Source organism: Petaurus breviceps, unplaced genomic scaffold, assembly GCF_028583685.1.
Source record: "Petaurus breviceps papuanus isolate PSGF00001 unplaced genomic scaffold, PetGlider_PUasm1.0 38, whole genome shotgun sequence".
In the NCBI taxonomy this organism is placed as follows: domain Eukaryota; kingdom Metazoa; phylum Chordata; class Mammalia; order Diprotodontia; family Petauridae; genus Petaurus; species Petaurus breviceps.
In genome coordinates this window covers 48,804,195-48,826,824 of record NW_027186304.1, presented here as the reverse complement: position 1 = coordinate 48,826,824, position 22,630 = coordinate 48,804,195, and the positions used below count along the sequence as shown (strand labels likewise).

Genomic DNA, 22,630 nt, shown 5'->3' with positions numbered 1-22,630 from the left:
AGGTAGGTGCTATCATTACCTCCATTTTACAAATGAGGAGATTGAAGAACAGAGCACTTGAGTGACTTACTCAGGATCACACAGCTAGTAAGTGTCTGAGGTGGGATTCAAACTGGGTACCTCTGACTCCAAGTCTAGCTTTCTATCCACTGCACCACTTTATGCATAATCAGGAAGTATTGGGACATAATTTGATCCTTGATTTATGGTTATTCTGTCTGTTACTCTTTTCATTATGCCACCCTGTAGTCAATACGCATATCTCTTTTATCTTTTTTTGTTGTTGGGTTTTTTTTTTTTTTGGAGGGGGGAAGACAGGGCAATTGGGGTTAAGTGACTTGCCCAAGGTCACATGGCTAGTAAGTGTTCAGTGTCTGAGGCTGGATTTGAACTCAGGTCCTCCTAACTCCAGGGCTGGTGCTCTGGTCACTGCACCACCTAGCCGCCCCAACATCTCTCTTTTTATCTTAATTTCAATATGAAAATTTTTTTTACAGGCACTAGGAGTAAAAAGATTGATGTGACATAGGTCCTGTTCTCAAAGAAATTACAATTTATAACAATTTTTCCCTTCAAAATATAGAGAAAACACTAATGCAAATCACTATGGTGGAAATCACTTCTCTCCAAGAAGGAGCTTGTTGGTGAAGTAGAAATGATGGGGATGGGGAAAAGTGATAGTAACAAGGAATACAAACATTTGGCAGGGACTTATAAAAATGTTTGTCAGAGAACTAAAACTTAGAATGAGTTGAGCCTGCTGGAGGAAAGTAAGGACAACAAAAAGTTTGGTTTTTTTTTTAAAGTAATATTGTGGAAAAGAGGAGGACTGAGAAAGGAGAGAGCCCCTGCTTGGTTGGGGCAGAGAGGATGCTGATAATGTCCAGTGAAGAGAGGACAAGACTGCCCAACTGCCCAACCAATTTTGCTTTAGTTTCCTCTTCTGAGGAGCATAAGCTTCGGACTGGAGAACAGATCAAAAAATGGGCAATTGGGAACTGACCACTCTGATGTGTAGGGAGAAAATAAGATCGAATTTAGCTCTTATTAATGTTAACCAGGTTCAGGTGAACTGCATCCTAAGCTATTAAAAGAATTGGTGGATGTGATTGATTCTCTGCTAGAGATGGAAAACGGGAGAAGTGCCACAGGATTAGAGAAGCACAAGTGTTCTCCCCTTCCCATCTCTGCCTCCTGGCTTCCTGAGTTGAACTCAGGTCCTCCTGACTCCAGGGGTGCCACCTAGCTGCCCCCCTAGTTTTTTTTTTAATTTGATCATATGACTTCTCACTTATGAAACTTAGCAGCTAAATTGAAAAGCTAAATTTTTACATCAGTAAGTTTTTTCTTACGTCTGGGACTAACTTTAAAATGGACATTTCATTGAAAAAATGTGAAATTAGTTATTTATACATCTCTGTTGAGGAGATAATATACAGTGAAGTGTCAGTGTTCACTTCCAGAATTTCTTGGCAGTCTAGGTGGTCACAAATTGTAGGGTTACCCTAGCAGCATTGAGGTTTTTAATTATTTTTTCCCCAATTTTATGTGTTTGAGATGGAACTTGAAGATGCTTTAATTTACATTTCTTTGATTATTAGTGAAATTGGGCATTTTCAGGTGACTATTATAAATTTATGTTTCTTCTTTTGTAAATTATCTTATGATAATTTATCCATTGTGGAATAAGACGTGCCTTTTAAAATTTTTACTAGTTCCTTCTTTATTTTAGTTGGATGTCAAGTTCATAACTGTCATATTTGCCCTAAATATTTCAAATGCTTGTTTTTCTTTTGATTATATATTTTTGTCTAGAACTTTTATTTTGATTTAATGAGCACACCTATATTTTAAGTAATAATCCCTTGTGTAGTATTTATTGAAATAGACCAAGCAAATTTCCCTGAAAAATTGAGATGACTACATTATATTACATTTTATACTCTCCTTTACACTACCTGTCCATTCAATTGTCAAATTTTATTGATTCTATCTTAACATCTCATGCTACTGTCTTAGTTCAGACCCTCATGACTTCTGGCCTGGATTATCCCAATAGACTTCTAATTGGGGTCCCAGTCTTATCTGTCCCTCCATGTAGCTTTCAAAGTGACTTTCCTGCAGTAAAGTTCTGACTGTCAACCTGTCTCTCCCTGCCTGCTCAATAAACACCAGCTACTCTTTATTACCCCTAGAAACTGTAACTCCTGTTTAGCATTTCAGTCTCTTCACAGCCTTCCCTGAAACTATCCTGTTAAACTTTTCACTCATCACTCCCTTCATGCCCACTGTCTTTCATGTTGTTCCTCACATAATGACATTTCATCTTCTATCTTTCTGCCTTTGTACAGCTTATCTCCCATGCCTGGAATTTAAATCTTCCTCCCTTCTGCCTCTTACAATCCCTAGTATACTTCAAAGCTCAGCTCAAGTTATTACCTTCTGCATGAGGTCTGTCTTTCTCTCCTTCAGCTGCTAATGACTTCCTGCACAAACTACCTTGTATTTATTTATTTTTTTGCACATAATTAAATGTGAACCTGGTAGATTCCCCCTGGCATGGGATGGCAATAAACTGCCTCCAGCCCCTGTCTTCCCTGTCCCCCACCTGCCTCACTTAGCATTTTTTTTTCTTTGTCTACATGATGCTGGAACAAATGTAGGTTTTAAATAAGTGTTTATTGTTCTATTATTCCATTGTCTTTCAGTTTAATAGTTCATTTTTTTATATTCATATCTAACCTCAAGCTTAAATTCATTGAGATATATGATAGGAAATGTGGGTCCAATTCCACTTTCCTTCATATTGCTTACTAGTTTTCCCAAGCACATTTGATCAATAATGATTCTTTTGCCCAATTTTGATTTTCTGTAAGTTTATCCATTATATACATTAATCTTTTGTATAAATGTGGTTGGTCTTTTTGGTCATCTTGATCTTGAGTCACCTGACCACTCACTGTTTTCCTGATTCATCATCCCCACCCTCTCTTCACCTGCTTCCATATCCTCTCAATCTCATGTTCTCTATCTTTAATAATTCACTAGCCACCATCCCAGAATTCTTTATTCCCAGCTATTCTACCATTCCCAACCTATTAGTCTTTTTTAAAACTTTTTTTGTCTTTATTAATTTGTTCATTTACTTTGAATTTATAAGATTCAGTTCCCCAGTTCTTTCAGTTTCAAATTTTCTCCCCATCTCTTCCCTCCCCCCCCACCCCACCCCATGGTGGCATACAATCAGGTATAGGATCTGCAGATACTTTCAAATTAGACATTGGTCAGGTTATAAAGAAGAATTGTATCGGATGGAATGAACAGTGGGAAGGAGGAAACCAAACTAAACAAGAAAAGGAAAGAGAGTAGGTAATTTGCTTCAATCTACATTCAAACTCTGTTCTTTCTAGTTCTCTGTCTGAATGTAGACATCTCTCTCCATCATGAGTCTTTTGGAGTTTACTTGTAGCCAGCCCTGCATTTCTTCGAAGAGTCCTGTCTACCAAAGTTGGTCATCACACATACATTGTATCTGTAACGGTGTACAAATTTTTCCTGGTTCTGCTCTTCTCACTCAGCATCAGTCGTATAAGCCTCTCCAGGCAGATATGAAGTCCATCTGCTCTTCGTTTCTTATGGAGCAATACTATTCCATTATATTCATATACCATAACTTGTTTAGCCATTCCCCAATTGATGGGCATCCCCTTAATTTCCCATTCTTTGCCACTACAAAAAGAGCTGCTATAAATATTTTTGTACATATGGGTCTTCCTCCTGCTTCTGTGATCTCTTTGGGATACAACCCTAGAAGTGTTATTGCTGGGTCAAAGGATATGAAATGACTTGTAGCCCTTTGGGCATAGTTCCAGATTGCTCTCCAGAATGATTCCAAACTATTAATCTTTAACTATGGGCAGTGTCTGTCACATAATTCTTCCTTATACTCCCTGGAGGTCATTGCTACAACAAATAATTTCTCATCCATCTTTAGGCTTTCTTGTTTTAATGGCTACCTCTCATCTGCCTGTAAACATAGTTGGTTCTATTCAATCCTAAAAACATAATCCCTCAAATACTCTTTTTTTTTTCCTTTTTGGAAGGCAATTGGGGTTAAGTGACTTGCCCAAGGTCACATGGCTAGTTTTTTTGTGTTAAGCATCTGAGGTCGGATTTGAACTCAGGTCCTCCTGACTCCAGGGCTGGTGCTCTATTCACTGTGCCACCTAGCTGATGACCCTCCCTCAAATATTCTTAACCAAAAACGAATCTTTCATTCTGTTCTGGTTCCAAACTTTTATTCATATATGTATGTATGCATGTATGTATATATATATATTTATTATGCCTCAATTTTCTCATTACCTTTTTCATCAACTCTCTTGCAATTTGATTTCTGTACCTATAACTCCACTGAAATAGAACCCTCCAAGGTCATCTGTGACAACCTAATTGTTAAATCTAATATCCTTAGAATCCTCAACCTCCTTGGCTCTTCAGCAGTATTTGGTATAGTTGACCAGCCCTCTCTTTTGGATACTCTCTCCTTCATCTCGTTCAGAGCCAAAATGGTTTCTCCTTCCTGCTTCTCTAACCAATCCCTCTGTATTCTTTGCTGATTCTTCCTATACTGACTCCAATCTTTAAAGTGTTTCCCTAGCATTCTGTCTTAAGCCTCTTCTTTTACACTATGCCCTCTTGTTATGTCCATTTACTGGCTTAGTTTTAATGAGTGCCTCTATGCAGATAATTTACAAATCCGTATCTCTAATGGCTTATATGATATCTCTACCTAGATGTTCCGCTAACACCTCAAATTCAACATGATAAAAAAAACCCAACCAAATCATCTTTCCCTTCTGCTCTTCTTTTGAATCTTGCTATTTCTATCAGTCTACCACCTTTAACTCAACTTTTACATTTGAGATGTTGATGTTATCTTTGATTTCTTATTTTCCCCTCACTTCTCATAGTCAATCACTTAACATATCTTGTGAATTCTGCTTCTGAGGTAGTTTTCAAATAAATTTATATCTTTCTATTTTCAATGCCATCATTCTACTGGGCTCTTATGGTCCCCTGACTAGATAACCATAATGGCTTTCTAGCATTCCTAGACAAAACCCTGGATTTGTCATCGGAGGATGGAGGTTCAAATTGAAGTTCTGCTGTGTAACCAACTGAATGACCTTAATCAAGCCACTGAACCTTTAAGTGTTGCAGTTACCTCATCTGTAGAATGACGCTGTTAAACCAGAGGATCTCTTATAGCTCCAAATCATGTAACCTGGGCTGTCCACCTTCACTGCCTTCCTTTTGCTAGTTCATCTTTCACATAGCTTCTAGACTTCAAAATGCTCTATTATCTAACATTACGCTACCTTTGCATCTTATAACATCCTCCTTGTACTGTTTGCTCTAGCCAAACTAGGCTCTTCACCATCCACCTTACATGTTCTGTTTCTTTCTGCTGACTATTTTTTATCATGTTCCATACGCCTGGAATGTCCTTTGTCTATCTTTTATCTTCTTATGTGTCCTTTAATGTTTAAATGCCCCTTCTTCCAGAGAGCCTCCCTGATTCCCTCAGTCCTTACTTTGCACCTTTTTAGGCACATATATTGTTTTTGTATGTGCCATACCCTCCACTTCTAGATGGTAATCTTGTTGAGGCAGGGAATACATTTTATCTGAATTTTGTCTGTTATGTCCAGTGCCTGTGTTGTTTGTCCTTCATTCTTGAAGAGGACCATGACATCAAGGAAGCAATGCCATGACTTGCAAGTGAATTAGATCTAAGTGAGGAAGGGCTGTGCAAAGTCACCAACCTCACTTTCTCTTCTGGAGCCCTCTGGGCCTAGTGGCAGGATATAGATCAGGACAACTGGAGATGGCCCTAGATGCAATGGAGACCTTGGGCTTTTTAAACTAAGGTCTTTCCCAGGTCTGTTTTACTGAGGCAGTACTCATTCAGTGATTAAGGCTAGGGAAGAAATGAGGCAAAGAATAGCTTCTTTTGCCTAGTTTTAAAAAATCAATCTGGGAGGGGAAGACCCGTTGCTATTTTACTCTGAACCATCAGGGCCCAGATGGGACTTGGGCTAGCACCTATTGTTGGCTAATCAATGACAGCCTGAGTGATTTGTTTTTAAAACATGGTTCTTGAGAAAGAATCTAGCCCATAAACGCCAAGATATTTTGTGAGGTTTCAGTAATCAAAAATTTACATTCCTTTGGGCAGAGCACTTGCAGTTAAGGGTATTATATCCTATGAGAATCGAGGAGAGAAGAGAGGAAAAGCTATGTTGCACAATTAGAACTGACCAGTTGGGTCCCTAATGGGGTAGCTCATGCTACTTACAGTTTGTTGTTTGTATTTTGTTCTTGAAGAGGACCATGACATCAGGAAGGTGATGACATGACTTACAAGTGAATTGGATCTAAGTGAGGGAATGCTGTGCAAAGTTGCCAGCTTCACTTTCTCCTCTGGAGCCATATGGGCTCAGTAGAAAGCTATAGATCAGAATGACTAGAGATGACCCCCATGTCTAATGCCTATTCTTTCAAAAGATGCTTAATATTTATTGAATAGAATTGAATGGAAATTTGGACAGGATCTGATTTTGTTTATTAACTAAAAAAAGTTATGATGGAACAATTGCTCCAAAAATCTTGGTTACCTAGCTACTTGCCAGCTAAATAAATAGCCACAGTATAGTGAACCTCATCAATTTACCTCTGGGGGGGAAATGATACTATAATAATTAGTAACTTCCATCTCTTCCTAAAACTGGAAAAAGTATATTCAGAACTACTTTTTTTTTTAAAGCAATTGGGGTTAAGTAACTTGCTCAAGGCTACATGGCCAGTTATTACTGGGTGTGGTGCTAAGTATTTGAGCCTGGATTTGATCCTGTAGGTCATCCCGACATTGGGGCCGGTGTTCTTACTCGCTGAGCCACCTGGCCACTCCCAAGCAATTGGAGTTAAGTAACTTGCTCAAGGTTACATGGCCAGGTGTTTCTGGATGGGTGCTAAGTGTCTGAGCCCGGGATTCGATCCCCAGGACACTGGAGCCGGTGCTCTTACTCACTGTGCTACCTGGCCGCCCCCAGAACTACTTCTAAGTACAATACTGAATATAATTCTCTGTGTCACTTCCCTATTGAGTGCTTATATATTAATGTGGATTTTATTTTTAATGAGTATGCTCCATTGGATAATTCTGAATTGTTATTGAATCTGAATAAATTCCCTACTTTCTTTACACTCCATAAATCTATGTTGTATAACATACATTGGTAGAAAATATCAAATATCTGCTTTCATATAAGGATGATTGGTTGGTTGCTGTCCTTCATTCTCGGAGAGGACCAAAATGACATTATTATGCTAGAGTCAAGTTTCAGTGTGTCTGACTGTGGCTGATCAGACCAGTCCGAGCTCGGAATGCTCTACCACAGGTCAGGCACAAAGAGTCCATGTGAACATTTGAACAGTGGATACTCTAAATTTACATTACATATCCTGCATTTTCTTTGAACTGTTTCAATTCTGCTTTGCTCATAGAGCACAGCACCTTCTCATAGAGCACATCCAGGAATGGTGTGAGGCCAGTAGCAGCCCATGGCATACTGGGACTTCTTAGAGTTGGATTTCTTGGGAATGCAGCCCAAAGAGGGTGGTAAACTCCATCTAAGGCTAAATATAAGGATAACACCCACCTGGTTCATGGTGGCAGAATTAGGAATCATGTATGGACAAAGACACCATTAGGCTTAAAGTAAAGATAAATTGCCTAACAATTAGAGCTATCCCAAAGGCAATGGGCTGCCTCAGTGAGGTACTGGGTCCTTCTTACATAGAGGATTTTTAGGTAAGAGCTAGATGACCACTTGTTAAGTATGTTGTAGTGGGAGATGTTTTTTCAAATATGGATGAAAATTTTCAAAAATTGGATGAAGTGGTCAACTTTGAAGTTACATGATTCTGTGATTTCAATTTCAGACTGCTTATACAGTATTTAAAAGTCTCCTAATTGGCATTTATATTTTCATTTGTAAATTTATAAAACTTGCCTTAGTCATACTTTTCTGTGACTATAAAGGCTTTCATTCTTAAATATCTACCTAAATTTTCATGTGAAATGTATAAGAAAATACTCTTACAGCCCACTTTGAATGATTATAACTTGTGAGTAAAGATGAAAGAAGAGGATTCATACTTATATTCCCCAGTTAGGGATTGGAGTTGATGAACTTTAAAGACTCATTCACATCTAAATTCTGATTTTTTTCCCCATGATGGTTTTTAATTTAACCTATTCAGTGACCCAATTAAATCCCCTTAAGACTATGATTCTACAATGCTAGAAATTTGTTTGAGTTGCAATTTTATCAAATAGGCATGTAATAATGGGTGTTACTGTAGTTAAAGGGCCTTGGGATTGCTGTCCATATTAATAGTAGGTAGATACACATGGCTAAGAAAGTAAAAGGAATAAATAAATCTGGTTCAAAATAATGTTTCTTTGTGTAAGCACATTATTTACAGTTAAGTAGTAGAAAAAGGGTTATGAAAAGATTCTTAGTATATAACCCAAAAAGTGTCAGATATATAACCAGATATTATAGATAGTATAAACAGTACTAAGAATATAATAGTTAATTATACTATTTTATATGTTGGCAATTTGAAAGATTTTAAAAACATTTTAGTGGGAAATGTAATGTAGTAGAAAGATAAGTTATATCTCTGGTATAATTTCCTTCTCAAATCTAATTTTATAGTAATGCACACAGATCTGTCTGTCTATATATAAAATACATATGTATGTGAGCATGTATCTATACACATATCCATACATGTATTTGATTTGTTTACTGGATTTGGAGTTAATTGGTACAGGAAAATTACTGTAAGGAAATATCCTCTACCAATGCTAACTGGTACCTGGTCTAACATTTGTAGTCTTAGAATTGTCTGGTTAAACAAGAGGTTAGGTGTCTTGCCCAGGAATGCCCTCTTCTTATTAGTCAAAGTGTTTTAGAGCAGGACTTGAACCCAGGCTTTGATTCCAATATCTGTTCTCTGTAGAGGCCTCTCATTTGATCTTCTTAAGAAATAATTTTTGTCTTTTGTTGTGATTGAAATGATCACATCACAGATATGTCAGTGCAAGACTGAGGGAAACTAGTCACTCTTGCATAGAAGGGGAACCTTGTCAAAGTGTGAGGGTTAGGTGTTCCAGATTTGGAATTATGAATGGAAATATAGAAGAAATTGGTGTATATAAGTGAGGATAAATGTATGAAACATTTTCAAGATTTCTTCTGAAAAGTCACAAAAAACAATGGGATTAAACAAATAACTCCCCATTGAGCAGGAAGAAAGAGGATGATAAAGAAGGGGAGAGAAAAGGGAGTACAGGGTAGAGTGAATTGTATTAGAACATTTTGAGTGACAGCTGATCATGAAGCTCATACGATTCAGGATTCTGTTAATTCATGTGTTGCATTAGAATGACATATTAAAAAGCTTGAATTGGTGACAGTAACGGAGAACTTAGTATTCCTAAGTAGTGATAGTGATATTAATTTTATTCCTCAAGACCCTGTACCATATGAGGCCACTTAGATAATGTGGTTCTCATTTTCACACTAAGGAGCCTGGGATGACCCTGTAGATTGTATGGATGAAGACTTGTTGTGAGTTTGGGAATATTCCTTTGTACCTGTATGGGGCAATAGATAGCTTGACATGATTTGACAGCTACATGGAGCCCCACTATATTTCCAAATCTTTTGTGGAGTTGCTTGTGTGCTCCCAAAGTAAGTATGGCAACCAAAGGTCACAGGTTGGTCATAGTTGAGAATACCTAAAATTAAAGTTTAGGTTTGTAAGATAGATTAAAAAAATGTTCTTATGAAAATGAGTATGTTCCTTTCTGAATCTACATCTAGGGCTCTTTTTCAGTACCCTTTGTAAAGTCAGTCAGATAACAGGTATTGAACATATGCTTGTATTCAAGAAGACCTGAGTTCAAATCCTGATTTAGACACTTGAGGCAAGTCACTCAAAACTTCTGCAGCATAAGTTTCTTTATCAGTAAAAGGAGGGGGTTGGATTGGTTTTTAAGTTCCCTTTAAACTGTAAATCTGTGATCCTAAGGAGATTAGCCCTGGCTACATCTCCTTATCTTTAGCTTTGTACATAATAAAAACTGGGATTGCTACGCTAATTCTGCATATTGTAGTTTTCCCCACATTAATAATATATATACTGAAAAACTGAGAATAAAAGCATCAAGTAATTTGCTGGAGATAGAAAACTCTAATTTTTCTTTTTTTTCCCTCAAAGATTACCCTGAAGGCAATAATTCAAGTGATTATCTTGCTCAAACAACAATGTATCTTCCAGAAAACTTCACATATTCTCCTTACCATCCATGCCCAGAAAAGCTGCCTTACATGAGTAAGTGAAACCTAATATTAATTCAGTGAAATGTTTATTTGTGCTACAATTCATACTATAATGGATCCATCGTCTCATTGATGTGGGAATTTCCTCCATCAGTGAAAATTGCAATCCATTCATGCCTTTTCATTCTCTATAATTCTTGTCCATGTTCTTCCATAGATCCTTCACAAAGGCTCTAGAAAGGACAGTAGAGATCCTTTCATTTTATAGAATAGGAAACTGAGATGAAGTTAGGTTAAGTGACTTGACCAAGGTCTCATGGGTAATAAGTGGCAGAACTGGAATTTGAACCCAGATCCTACTGCTGTGCTCTTTCTGTTGTACTGCATTGAGGCCTTCCAGGTGCTTTTTTCTTCTTTTTTTTTTTACATTTCATGGGTTCCATTATAGTATTAAAGCTATCTTTCTTTTTTGGTTCTACATTTCCTCAGTCACATCCCTTTTGCTACTTCTTAAACATAGGTCATTAATGAAAATATGCTGCAAATTATTTGTGCCCACAATGCATCTCTTCATTGCCCTATGGGCCAACCAACCTACAACTTTCATTACTAAGATGATGATGATGATGATGATAGCTAGCTTTACTATGGTGCCTTAAGATTCACAAATCACTTTATGTACAACTCTGAGGTAGGTGCTATTTTTGCATACATTTTTACAGATGAGGAAACTGAGGCAGGGGTCACAGAGCTAAGTAAGTATCTGAGGTAGGTTTTGAATTCAGGTCTTCCTACCTCCAAGTCCAGTGCTCCATTTACCTCATCACCCAGCTGAACTACAGATTATGATATTCTAAGATTCTCAACTATGTATTATTGTAAGGAGAATATTATTGTTTAAAAGATGAATTTTTATGCAAAGGATCAATTTCAAATTGTTAAAACACCATTTGTTTTCCCAAGTGCAACTGACCTCATTCTTTTCCTTCTTTGTAATTTTAGTCCTGTTCATTTTCCATCTGTAGTGCTATATCAAAATGCATATAGATGTTGTTTCTTAAATACTTGTTATGAAAATACAGGCTGGCCTCTTAACCTAGGTTAGACTATTGATCTCCTCACAGGCTCTCGAGAGGGAAAGTAGCTCAAGGACTTTTATTTTTTTATTTATTTCTAAGAGCTGGTATGGTCCAATGGAAAGAACACTCAAGCTTGGAGGCAGACAACTGACCTCAAGAGGTCCTGGCTCCACCACTTGCCAGCTGGGTGGCAATGGTGCCTCTCTGAGTTTATTCCCTACAAAACGGACAAAGTAATACTTGTACTTCTCACTATTGGGAATATTGAAATAAAAGCATAGTTTCATAAGTCTTTAAAAGTGGGAAGGGACTTTAGAGATTCCCTAGCCCCGAATGGTTCTTAATCTAGGGTTTATTGTAAAATACACATACACACACATACTCACACAAATTTATAATACACACAAATACACAAATGACAATATTTCAATATAATCAGTTTCCTTAGTTATCTTACTTGTTTTATTTTATACGTTTAAAACCATTATTCTGAGAAGAGGTCCATAGGCTTCACCAAGCTGCCAAACGGGTCATGACACAAGAAAAGGTCAATCTATGCTCTATTCTTCCCTTTGCATTTTACAAATAAGGAAATCAAGGCCCATAGAGGTGAAATTATTTATTCAAAGTGACACATGTCCTAATTAATAGAACTGAGATTTAAAACTCAAATATTAATAAACTGTAAGCCACTATGAATATGAGTTTATGTATTCTTTTCTAAAATCTGAAAGTATCATCTGTGTAGTAATGAAACTCTTGAGTAATGCTTTTGCTAATATGCCAATTATAAAAATCTGCTTTGGGTCTTATCCATGGTTCCATGGAATGTTTCTTTTTTTTTTTCCCTGCTGTTGGCTATATTGATTATTTTATTAGATCATCATAGCCAGAAATCTTAACAAAATATTGAGAGGTTTGCATTGGAAATGAGGCTCTCAAATCTTTAAAAAAAATTATTTTATTTTTAATTTATGAAATAAAACAAGCATTTCCATAGCATAGTAGAATAATAAAAAAGATGATTGCACATGAAACTGCAAATCTATCATGTACAATTTGCCATTCCTTTTAAACATATAATAAATTTATCATGTAAATTTCTTTTTTTCCTTTCCTTCTCCCCACCTTAGAGATGTGTATGTGTGTATGTGCATGTATGTATGTAAGATCATTCTATACACACTTCTATTTATCAGTTCTTTCTCTCGATGTAGATAGCATCTTCCTTCAAAAGTCCTTTTTAAATTAATTTGGGCATTTATAATAGTCAAAAATGACTTAATTACTAAAAATTCTTAAAACAATATTGTAGTTCTCTTGGTTCTGCACATTTGACTCTTCATTATTTCATGCAAGTCTATCCATGTTTTTCTAAGATCACTGAGCTCATCAATTTTTACAGTACAGTGGTATTCTATCAAGATATATAATATCAGTTGTTTAGTCATCCAATTGATAGGCATCCCCCCAGTTTCTAGTTCTTTGCATTAAGAAGAAAGCTGCATTTTAGAACATAAAGGTTCTTTTCCTTTTTCCCTATGTTATTTTAAATTACAGAATCTGGACCAGTAGCCTCATGTTGAGATAACATGTGAATCATGATGATGATGCCAAATTTAGAAGATAGTCTTACCAGAGTGGAGCTTCTCTTCTAATAGACATAACAAAGTGGGTTTATTATAGTGGAAGGTTCAGTTTGTATCTTACTGTATTACTGAAAGAGAGGGGAGGGTGGGTGGTGCATGATTTGGGATAGATGGCTACAGTAAAGATACCTTTACTCAAAGAGACAAGCAGAAAAAAAATAGTATTAAGTGTTTACTGTGTGCCAGATACTGTCCTAAGTGCTAGGGATACAAATGGAAACAAAAAGATAGTACCAACCAACACTTAAAGTATTTACATTTTCATGGAGGAAGACAACCAAAGCAAGGAGTTAAAAAATCTGATGACAAAGGTCAGAGAATTCACAGCACAGCCAAGAGAGGAATAAATCATGACCGATTTTAACCCATCCCCCAAATGGAGGCACCATGTTGGAAGAATGTTCCAGGTTGAGAAAGTAGAATAAAGACAGAATACTCAATGAAACTACCTTCTATGTTTATATAACTTCATCAACCTGGATAGACATAAACCGATTATGAGAATTATTATAATTGAAATCTGGTTGAATGATTATACTCTAAGAGTAGTTATAATTGAATAAATGTTAACTTTGGGGGATGTATCCAAAGGAGTATCCCAGGGAACTGTTCCTAGCTTTGTGTTGATCTGAATTTTCATCCATGATTTTGATAAAAGCATGGGTGGCATGATTATCAAGTATGCCCCAACTAAGAAAGGTTAGCCAACACACTGGATATCAAAAGGTTTAAAAAGCTAGCAGGCTAGAAACTATTATGATAAAGTTTCTATAAAGCTCTACACTTGGGCTCAGATATCCCCTGTACAGGTTCTGGAAGCATGGCAATGGAACAATTCATGTGAAGATGATCTTGGGAGTTTTAGTGGATTGTAAACTCAATGTCAAACAACAATTGTTTATTAAGCAACTACTTTGTGCTAGGTTCTGGGGAGACAAAGACAGAAATGAAATGGTCTCTGTCTTCAAGGATTGTGAAAATTCTACAAAAAGCAATAGCATATTCACATATAATAACATGCAAAAAAATGGTAATTTGTGCAGGAAAGCACTGGAGATCTGGGAGGGATCAGGAAAACCCTTTTGTAGAAGGTAGAGCTGAACTTTGTGAGAAACTAGGGATTTCTCTCCTCATGCAGATGTGAGGAGGGGACTGTATTACAGGAATAGGGGATAGCATGTACAAATACACAGAGATAGGGGATGGAATGTCATATGGAGGAACATAAAGTCAGATAGACTGGACTGTAGAATGTGAAAAAGGGAAATAATAGGTAGTAATACTGGAAAGGTAAGTTGGAACTAAGTTATGAAAGGCTTTAAATGAGCCAGATGGTGGAGTTTGTATTTAACTCTAGAGGTACTAGGGAGCCACCGGAATCTTATTCAATTCAAGAGTGGCATGACTAGACATATTTTTTATGAAAATCACTTTGACATATATGCAGTGGTTGAATTACAATGAGAGAAGAGATCAATTAGGAGACTATTGTAGTTGTCTAGGTTACAAGTTATGAGGGCCTAAACTCATATAGAGGCTATGTGAATTGGGTAGAAGAGGAGAGGTGAGAAACGTTATGGAGATAGAATTGTGAAGTTTTGGCATTTTATGGGATATATGAGTTGAGAGAGAGTGAGGAATGAAGAATGCCTGAGGTTTTAAACCTGGAATAATAGAAGATGGTGGTGACCTTTACAGAAATAAGGAAATTAAGAGGAATAGTAAGTTTTGGACATGTTATATTTGAAATATTCATAGAACATAACCAATTTAAAATGTTTAGTATTCAGTTCATAATAAGAGACTAAGCCTCAGGAGAGAAAATAGGGCTGGATATTTAGGTCTCTAAGTGATCTGCATTGAGATAATAATTAAACCAATAATAGCTATTGAGATCACCAAGAGAGAATGTAGCAAGAGGAGCCAGGACACAACCTTGGGATCTATTGATTAGGAATAGGAGGAATTGGTAGTGGGAAACAGATGATGATCCAGTTAGGGTACTGAGAAGGAATGGTCATGTAAGTAAGAGAAGAATCAAGAGAGCATAGTTCTTGGCCCATAGTCAGTGCTAGTAAATGCTTGATGATTTGATTGACCAATCAGATGAAGACCTGAATTAAGGTGGTGATTGTGTAAATATTGAGGAGATAGATTTGACAAGTGTAAAGATAATGGGAGGGTTCAAACCTGGGATCCTGGAAGGATGGTCATGATATAGACAGATATAAAGAAGTTTGAAAGGGGGAGAGGTGGGTTTTAGGGGAAAATAAAGAATTCTGGTTTTGACATGTTAAGTTCTAGTTGCTTACAAGGAATCTAAGAAGCAGTTAATGTTGCAGAACTAGAACTCAGGAGAGAGCCTTAGAAAGAGTAGCACACTCAGATGACTGACCCTGCTTCCACCCTAGCCCATGACACAATCACTGAAGTCCCTGGTGAGCCATTTCACAGTGCCAAGGATTTTGATGATGAGAATTTTCTTTTCTGAATGGTCAGTAGATGTGGCTACAGTGCCCAGAGAAGTGACTGACATATCTCCACAAGGGTTGTTTTTCTAGATAATAGATGTGGAAACCAGCCTGGAAGACGGAACATTGGTATGTGGTGGGAAGGAGGGGTGCTGGTGTTTCCAACACTTTTGAGCTTATCTCCCTATTGATAGTGGTTGGAGTGCAACTGGTGTTGCTAATGGTGGGGATCATGGATCCCTTCTCCCCAAGAGTTACTCTCCTTAATAATGGCTAAAACAGCCTAGTTGAAGCACTGTAAGAGAGAGATAGTAAGTGGCATATGCCAAGAGGGCCAAGCCATTTTGATAACCATCTCCCCTTAGATACTGGCAGAGATAGCCCAGAACCCTGAGTCCAAGAGTCCCTAGAACATTCATTCCCTTGTTGGCTCAGCATCAGAAACCAGTATAGTTTTATTCGTTTTTTTTAGCTTTTATTTAGTATTTTATTTTCCCCAGTTACATGTAAAAACAATTTTTAACATTCATTTTTAAAATTTCGAGTTTCAAATTCTCTCCCTTCCTCCTCACCACCTCACTGAGAAGGCAAGCAATTCCACATAGGTTATTTATGTGTAGTCTTGTAAAACATTTCCATAATAGTCCTATTGTGAAAGGAAACAGACAAAAAAAACCCTCAAGAAAAATTTAAAAAGTTAAAAAAGTATGCTTCAATCCATATTCAAACACCATCAGTTCTTTCTCTGGGGATGGATAGCATTTTTCATGATAAGTCCTTCAGAGTTGTCTTGGATCATTGTATTGCTGAGAATATCTAAGTCGTTCACAGCTGATTATTTTACAATATAGTTGTTACTTTGTACACAGTACATTTCACTCTGCATCAGCTCATGCAAGTCTTTTGGGGTTGTTCTGAGAGCTTCCTGCTCATTATTTCTTATAGTATGACAGTATTCCATCATAATCACATACCACAACTTGTTCAGACATTCCCCAGTTGATGGGCTTCCCCTCAACTTCTTTGCCCCCAGAAAAAGCTGCTATAAATAATTTTGTACATGTAGATACTTTTTGTAGATTCCTTTTTGTGTTTTTATCTCTTTTGGAATACAGACCTAGTAGTGGTATTGCTAGGTCATTGCATGGCTTTATAGCCCTTTGGGTATAGTTCATAGAAATGATCTTAAAGAAGATACATTACTATTTGCTTTGTCATCAGGACCCCTGGGCCTTTCCATTTATTTGACTTGTACCCAAAACCTTCTATATGTATCATAGGCCCCAATTAGAGTGTGAGTTGAGAACAACGACTTTTATTTTTTTATTTGTGTTTTGTGTGGGCTTTGCACATACTAAGTGCTTAATGAATGCTTTTTAATTCATTTATTTATTCATCAGATACATCTATCTGGGAGTTAATTTGCATAATCAAACACCTAGGAGTTGGCAAGGTAGTCTGCAAAGAGAAGGGAAATGGGTCTAGAATAGAGATTTGGGGAAGATCCATATTGGAAGCATGATATAGATGATGATCCAGAAAAGAAGGCAGAAAGGAGGTCACACTTGCAGGAAGAGAACCAAGAGAGAGACGTGTCACAAAAAGCCTTGGAGGAGACAATATCCATGAGGAGAGGGTGATTCACAGTGTCAAATGCTATAGAGGGGAGGTAGACTCAAGATGGTGGAGTACTGGGAAGCAGTACAGTGAGCCCCCATCCCCCCTCCCCCAAAAAAACCTAGAGCCAAACTCCTCCAAATAGATATAAAAAGTCCTGATGGCAAAATTCAGAAAAAGTCACAGTGAGTCATTCATCTAGCCTGTGTTGGCACGGGAGGCAGAGAGGTCTGCAGACACTGGAGATGGAGTCAAGCCAGGAACCTGCTCCAGCTCCTGGGGAGGTGATGTGAACCTAGGCAAGGAGAGGTCCCACTAGGACCTCACCACAGTCATAGTAGGGCACCTCTACGGGGACAGGTACCAAGTGGAGATTTTATTACTCACTACCCAGTTCTAGGCCCCAGATCCGAGATGTGCTGAGAAGGGGACATATGCCCAGGGGTGGCCCTGGGCCATGGACTAAGAAAGGAGGGAGAGGCAAGCAGCACCTGTATGGTTCCGACCTCAGATGAAGTCTTAGTTCCAGCATCTATCCCACCTTACAGCAAAATAGCTAAGGCAGGAATCCCAAAGGGGAACCTGTAGTTCTGTTGTTCTAATCCAGTAGAGCTTTCCCCATAGTACAGAGCAAGGCACATGTGGTGTTGTCTTCATTTCTCTGCATCTTATTTTACCCCACAGCAAGGCGTGTGGGGTAATGTGTTCAATTCTGAGCATCATATTGTAGAAAGGACTTTGTCAAACTGTAATGTTTCCATAGGTGTAATTGGCATCACAAGGAGACTGGAGACTAACTCAGGTTGTATAATGAGGGTACAGTACATCTCATGAAAGTTACCTGAGCTCTTCTCATAGCTGTTCCTGAAAGAGGCGTTTTTCCTGGATTACTGCTTCATCACCTGTGTTCAGGAAAGAAGCACAAGCAGAGGAGGCAGCCGGAGAACCAAGGGCCAGTTTTGGGTTACCCTGGGAAGCACCTGTGCTCCCTTCGACATAGCTGCAAGAGATGGGAGGGAGAAGAGTTCCCTCTCTCCTTGTGGGAATCCCCCGTCTTACAGAATCCCGCACACTCTACAGATGGCAGGAGAGAGCCCAAGAGGAGTTCCTTTTAGGATTCTCTCAGTGGGCTCCTGTTCTTGGCTCTGTGGTCGTTCCCCCTGCTGCCATCACAAGGACAAAGGGATTGCTGTGTCAGCTTAAAATCTGTCAGTGCTGTCTTTCAAAGCAGCTGAGGGGACTCAGCCCAGCTCCATTTGTATTTTGTAAGATGGCTCTGGGAAGCCCATTTCAAACATGCTCCATGCAATGTGTTTCAATCCTCTATCAGTTAAAGGACCTGGCAATATTTAGTATAGAAAAGATAAGATTTAGGATGGATAACTGTTTTTGAGTATTAGAAGGGCAGTCCAATGAATGAGTGATTAGGCTTAATTTAATGGTAACAGATTCAGAATTTGGCAAGAGTCCTATTTGAGGTATAAATAAAACTTTTCCAAGAGATCTGTCTATAAGTAGGATGGGCTACCATGGGATTCCATTACTGGATTTTTTTTTTTTTGCAAGGCAGTTGGGGTTAAGTGACTTGCTCAGAATCACACAGTAAGTGTCAGGTGTGTGAGGCTGGATTTAAACTCTGGTCCTTCCAGCTCTAGGGCTGGTCTTCTATCTACTATGCCACCTACTTGTCTCTACTAGAATTGTTCAGGGGAGAATGGAATGCTACATTCTCAGAAGGTTGTGGAGCAATTGTGTCAAATTTAAATAGGAATGGGGGCCACTCAACTGTACATAAGGATCCCTGTGGGCTGCATATTGACATCAAAGACCACAAATTAACCTGATCTATGTTTTATTATATTTTTAATTCTTTTTGACCATTATATTCAATATTATTGAATTGAATTGAATATTCAATATTATCAAATATTTCCCAGTTAAATTTGTATCTGATTTGGGTCACACTCAGTAGTGTTGGCAACTGGGATAGTTAGTAGGAAATGTCTTGTAAGGAAGAGACCTTGAGACACTTGCCATTGAAGGGGAGAAGCCTCCTATTGGGGAAGAGAGAGACCCCAGTATAATATGGGAATGTTTCACATTTTAATTAATCTTACAAACTCTGTGCTGAGCTTTGCTGATAGCACAACAGTGCAAGAGTTTTTGTTCTCTGAGACAAAGGCCTGGTCACTCCACCCAAATTGCATATCTGTTTTCAAGACTGAAATTAGTCTAATTAGTCTAGATAACTTAGATAATTAGTCTAGATAGTTCTGTTGTTTTTGCTGTTAAGTTGTTTTTTTTCAGTCATGTCCAATAGGATTAAGTGACTAGGCTAGGGTTATGCAGCTAGCAGGTATGTGAGGCCAGATATGAACTCAGGTCTTCTTAATTCCAGGCCCACCTAGCTGCCCCTGGTAATGTTCTAATGAATGAGAAATAGAATAAAGGTGTAGAGTTCAAATTACCATAAAAAGGTTTTACAGTTGGCTAAAACTTCTTAAAATATAAAGTTTAGTAGGTTTATTAGTGTTGACTGAGAACAGTATAATAAAGTAACTACACATAAAGTGTTATTAACAACCAGACAAAAACAATTAACTATTAAATCTCTGAAGATTATTATACTATGTTCGTGTGTCAAATATGCATATATATATGATAAAAATTGTTGAGAATAGGATTACTCACGTTAGTTTTTATTTCAGCATTATCAGCAATAAGAAAAAATTGGAGTATGTGATTGTGTTTAAAATTTTTCTTAGAGTAGCAGAGACTACAGTCACTAGAGTTCCATCAAAATATAATTTCATCTTCAAGGTCAAGTTAAGATGAAATATTTGGTTAAATTTTTTTCAGTAACAATATCAAGGCTTTGAATGAATAATTCAGTGTTAGTTTTAATATTTATAGATACTCCAGGGGAAAATCTGAACTGGATTTCATTACATTTCTGAGAAGTTGTTCCATCCAACTAGATGTTGTAGAAAAATTGCTTTTTCTCAGGTATAAGAATTAAATGGTACTTACAACTAAATTTTTTTGGTGGTTGTAAAATGTGTAGAATGATCTGGAGCAGTTTTGTTTTTTTATTAACATTAAAATGATTAATTTATCTTTTAGTATTTTAATCCTTAAATTACCCAAATAAAGTCTATTTGGGGGAAGAAAGGCCATATTTTTTCCTTCTGTGAATTTAATTTTGATTTACAATTGTTTTTATGCTCTTTTTTGGGGTATGGGGTAGTGCCCTTTCTAGTGTGCACTCTTGATGATGGCTACAATCTTCTAAAAGTAATACAGCAAAGCTATTAGGAACAGAGTTCTTTCTCAGGGGGAGTTGCATTGTGTTTCCAATCTGGGTTTAAATAACTCAAAAGTAGGAAATATATAGGGAAGTAGGAAAGAGGGAAAAGAGAAATAATCTATCAATAATAAATTTGCTGTAGAAAGGTGAAAATAATGAAGGTAAGGATCATTAAGCACATGTTCACTCTAAAAGAGAAGGGAGTAGCATGGGAGCTGTATGTGTATTTCAGAAAGTTGCAGACATCATGTGTGTGTGTGTATGTGTATACACATGAAAAGTAAAAGAATCAAAGGAAAATAATAAAGCTGAATGAGTGTGCTTGACCTTGTAGCTTCATAACTTCATTAATCTAGATGTGAGTGGGAAGCCAATTGGTTCTTTCAGATGAGGCAAATTATGCCATTATGTTAAAAAAAAAACTTAAATGTAGAGTCAGTTTTTAAAACAATTTCTCTCAATAGAGAATCATGGAACCTTAGAATTGGAAGGAACTTTAGAGATCACTTCATCCTATCTCATCTCTTTTCCTCCTTCTTCAAAGGCATGAATTCCTAATAGGTAAACATGATCATCTAACCTCTTACTTCTCATGATGGGGAGCTCAGTATCTTATGAGGCAGTTCAGACCTTGAAGTTCTTACATATATATTGAAACCAAATTTTCTTCCCTGTTAAATTCTACCCATCAGTCCTAGCTCTATCTTTTGGAGCCATGTAGAATAAACATCATCCTTATTGCATGTGATAATCCTACATATACTCAAAGACCTCTGTTGTGTCTCACCGAGCCTTTTCTTTTTCAAGCTAAACTTTTCTATTATTGTAGGTAAAATAGTTTCTCAATACTTTAACACTAGGGTTATTGTGAAGATCAGTGAGATTATGTATGTAAAGTACTTTGTAAACCTTAAACTGCTATCTAAATATTAGCCATAATCTTTATTTTTACCATTCTGATTACCCTTTTCTGGATATGGTTCAATTTTTCAATGTCCTTATTAAACTGTGGTACTCCAGTGAAGAATACAGTGAAATATTATTTCCCTTGATATGGACACTCTGTTTTTATTAACACAACTCAAGATTGTCATAGATGTCCCAAAATTAATGCACAGTATTTATTCTCATAGAGCTTTCAATCAGCTGAAATCTCTAGGTAAATCTCTTTCACATGAATTGCTTTAAAGACAAAAGTCAAGTTTTCCCCAAGCTGTTCTTATATAATTGATTTTTGGAACTTAAACTCAAGATTTTATTTTTATCCCTAGTAAGCTTCATCTTGTTAGCTTTGCCTCATTCCAGCCTGTCAAATAATTTTGAATTTGATTCTTTCAGTTAAGAAAATAACTTTTTTTCTACCTTTTTGTCAACCACAAAAGTAATAAGTGCCTGTCCTCAAATTGAAGACATTAGCTAAAATGTAGTGTTTAGTATTAATGCAAAGTAGCTTGCATATCAGCACAGAACTTGAAAAGGTGATATCTCTATGATTAATAGCATACTTACTCAGGTAACCATATGCTGATTGGAGGAAACAATGGTTCCTGGAGATAGACTTAAGTGGAGGTGTGTGGAGACACAGTTTGATTTTTCCCTGTCATTTCTGTTTCTGACCCAGGAAAGGAAAGATTATAGCTGAAGGGATATTTCCAGAAAGCTAACAGGCACACTGTATTGGCATTTTAACCTTATATCAGAAGACAAAATTACCTACTAGTAAGAGGAGAGTACTGCCTTTTGAAGACAAAATGTCCAGAATCTGACTCTAGATGCCTATATTATATTAAAAATAGTAAAAGTAATGCAATGACTAAAATAAGTTTAGATTAGAGAGAAAAGGGGAACTGAGTTTTTACATTGGTTTGCTTCTTGTTTCAAAGAAATTTCCCAGTATCACTATGAAATTTAATTTTTTTTTTGCATTATGATGTCTCGGCTTTTTGGCTTGTGTTCATCAGTCAGAAAGCATTAATTGAGCATGAAGTATGTTCCAGGCACTGTGCCACAAAGCTCTCAAGGAGCTCACAGTCTGATAAGGGACATATTGTAAGCAACTATATACAAACAAAATGTATGGAATAAA

At 37.1% G+C, this 22,630-nt stretch overlaps 1 protein-coding gene across 2 annotated transcripts in view; it reads left to right on the top strand.

Moving 5' to 3' along the window:
* B4GALT6 (beta-1,4-galactosyltransferase 6) overlaps window positions 1-22,630 on the top strand; it is a 104,905-nt gene that overhangs the window by 32,491 nt on the left and 49,784 nt on the right. For both annotated transcript variants that reach the window (XM_069099859.1, XM_069099860.1), the window contains exon 3: window positions 10,360-10,473. In XM_069099859.1, the coding sequence (XP_068955960.1) occupies window positions 10,360-10,473 (114 nt within the window). The remainder of the gene's footprint in view (window positions 1-10,359; window positions 10,474-22,630) is intronic.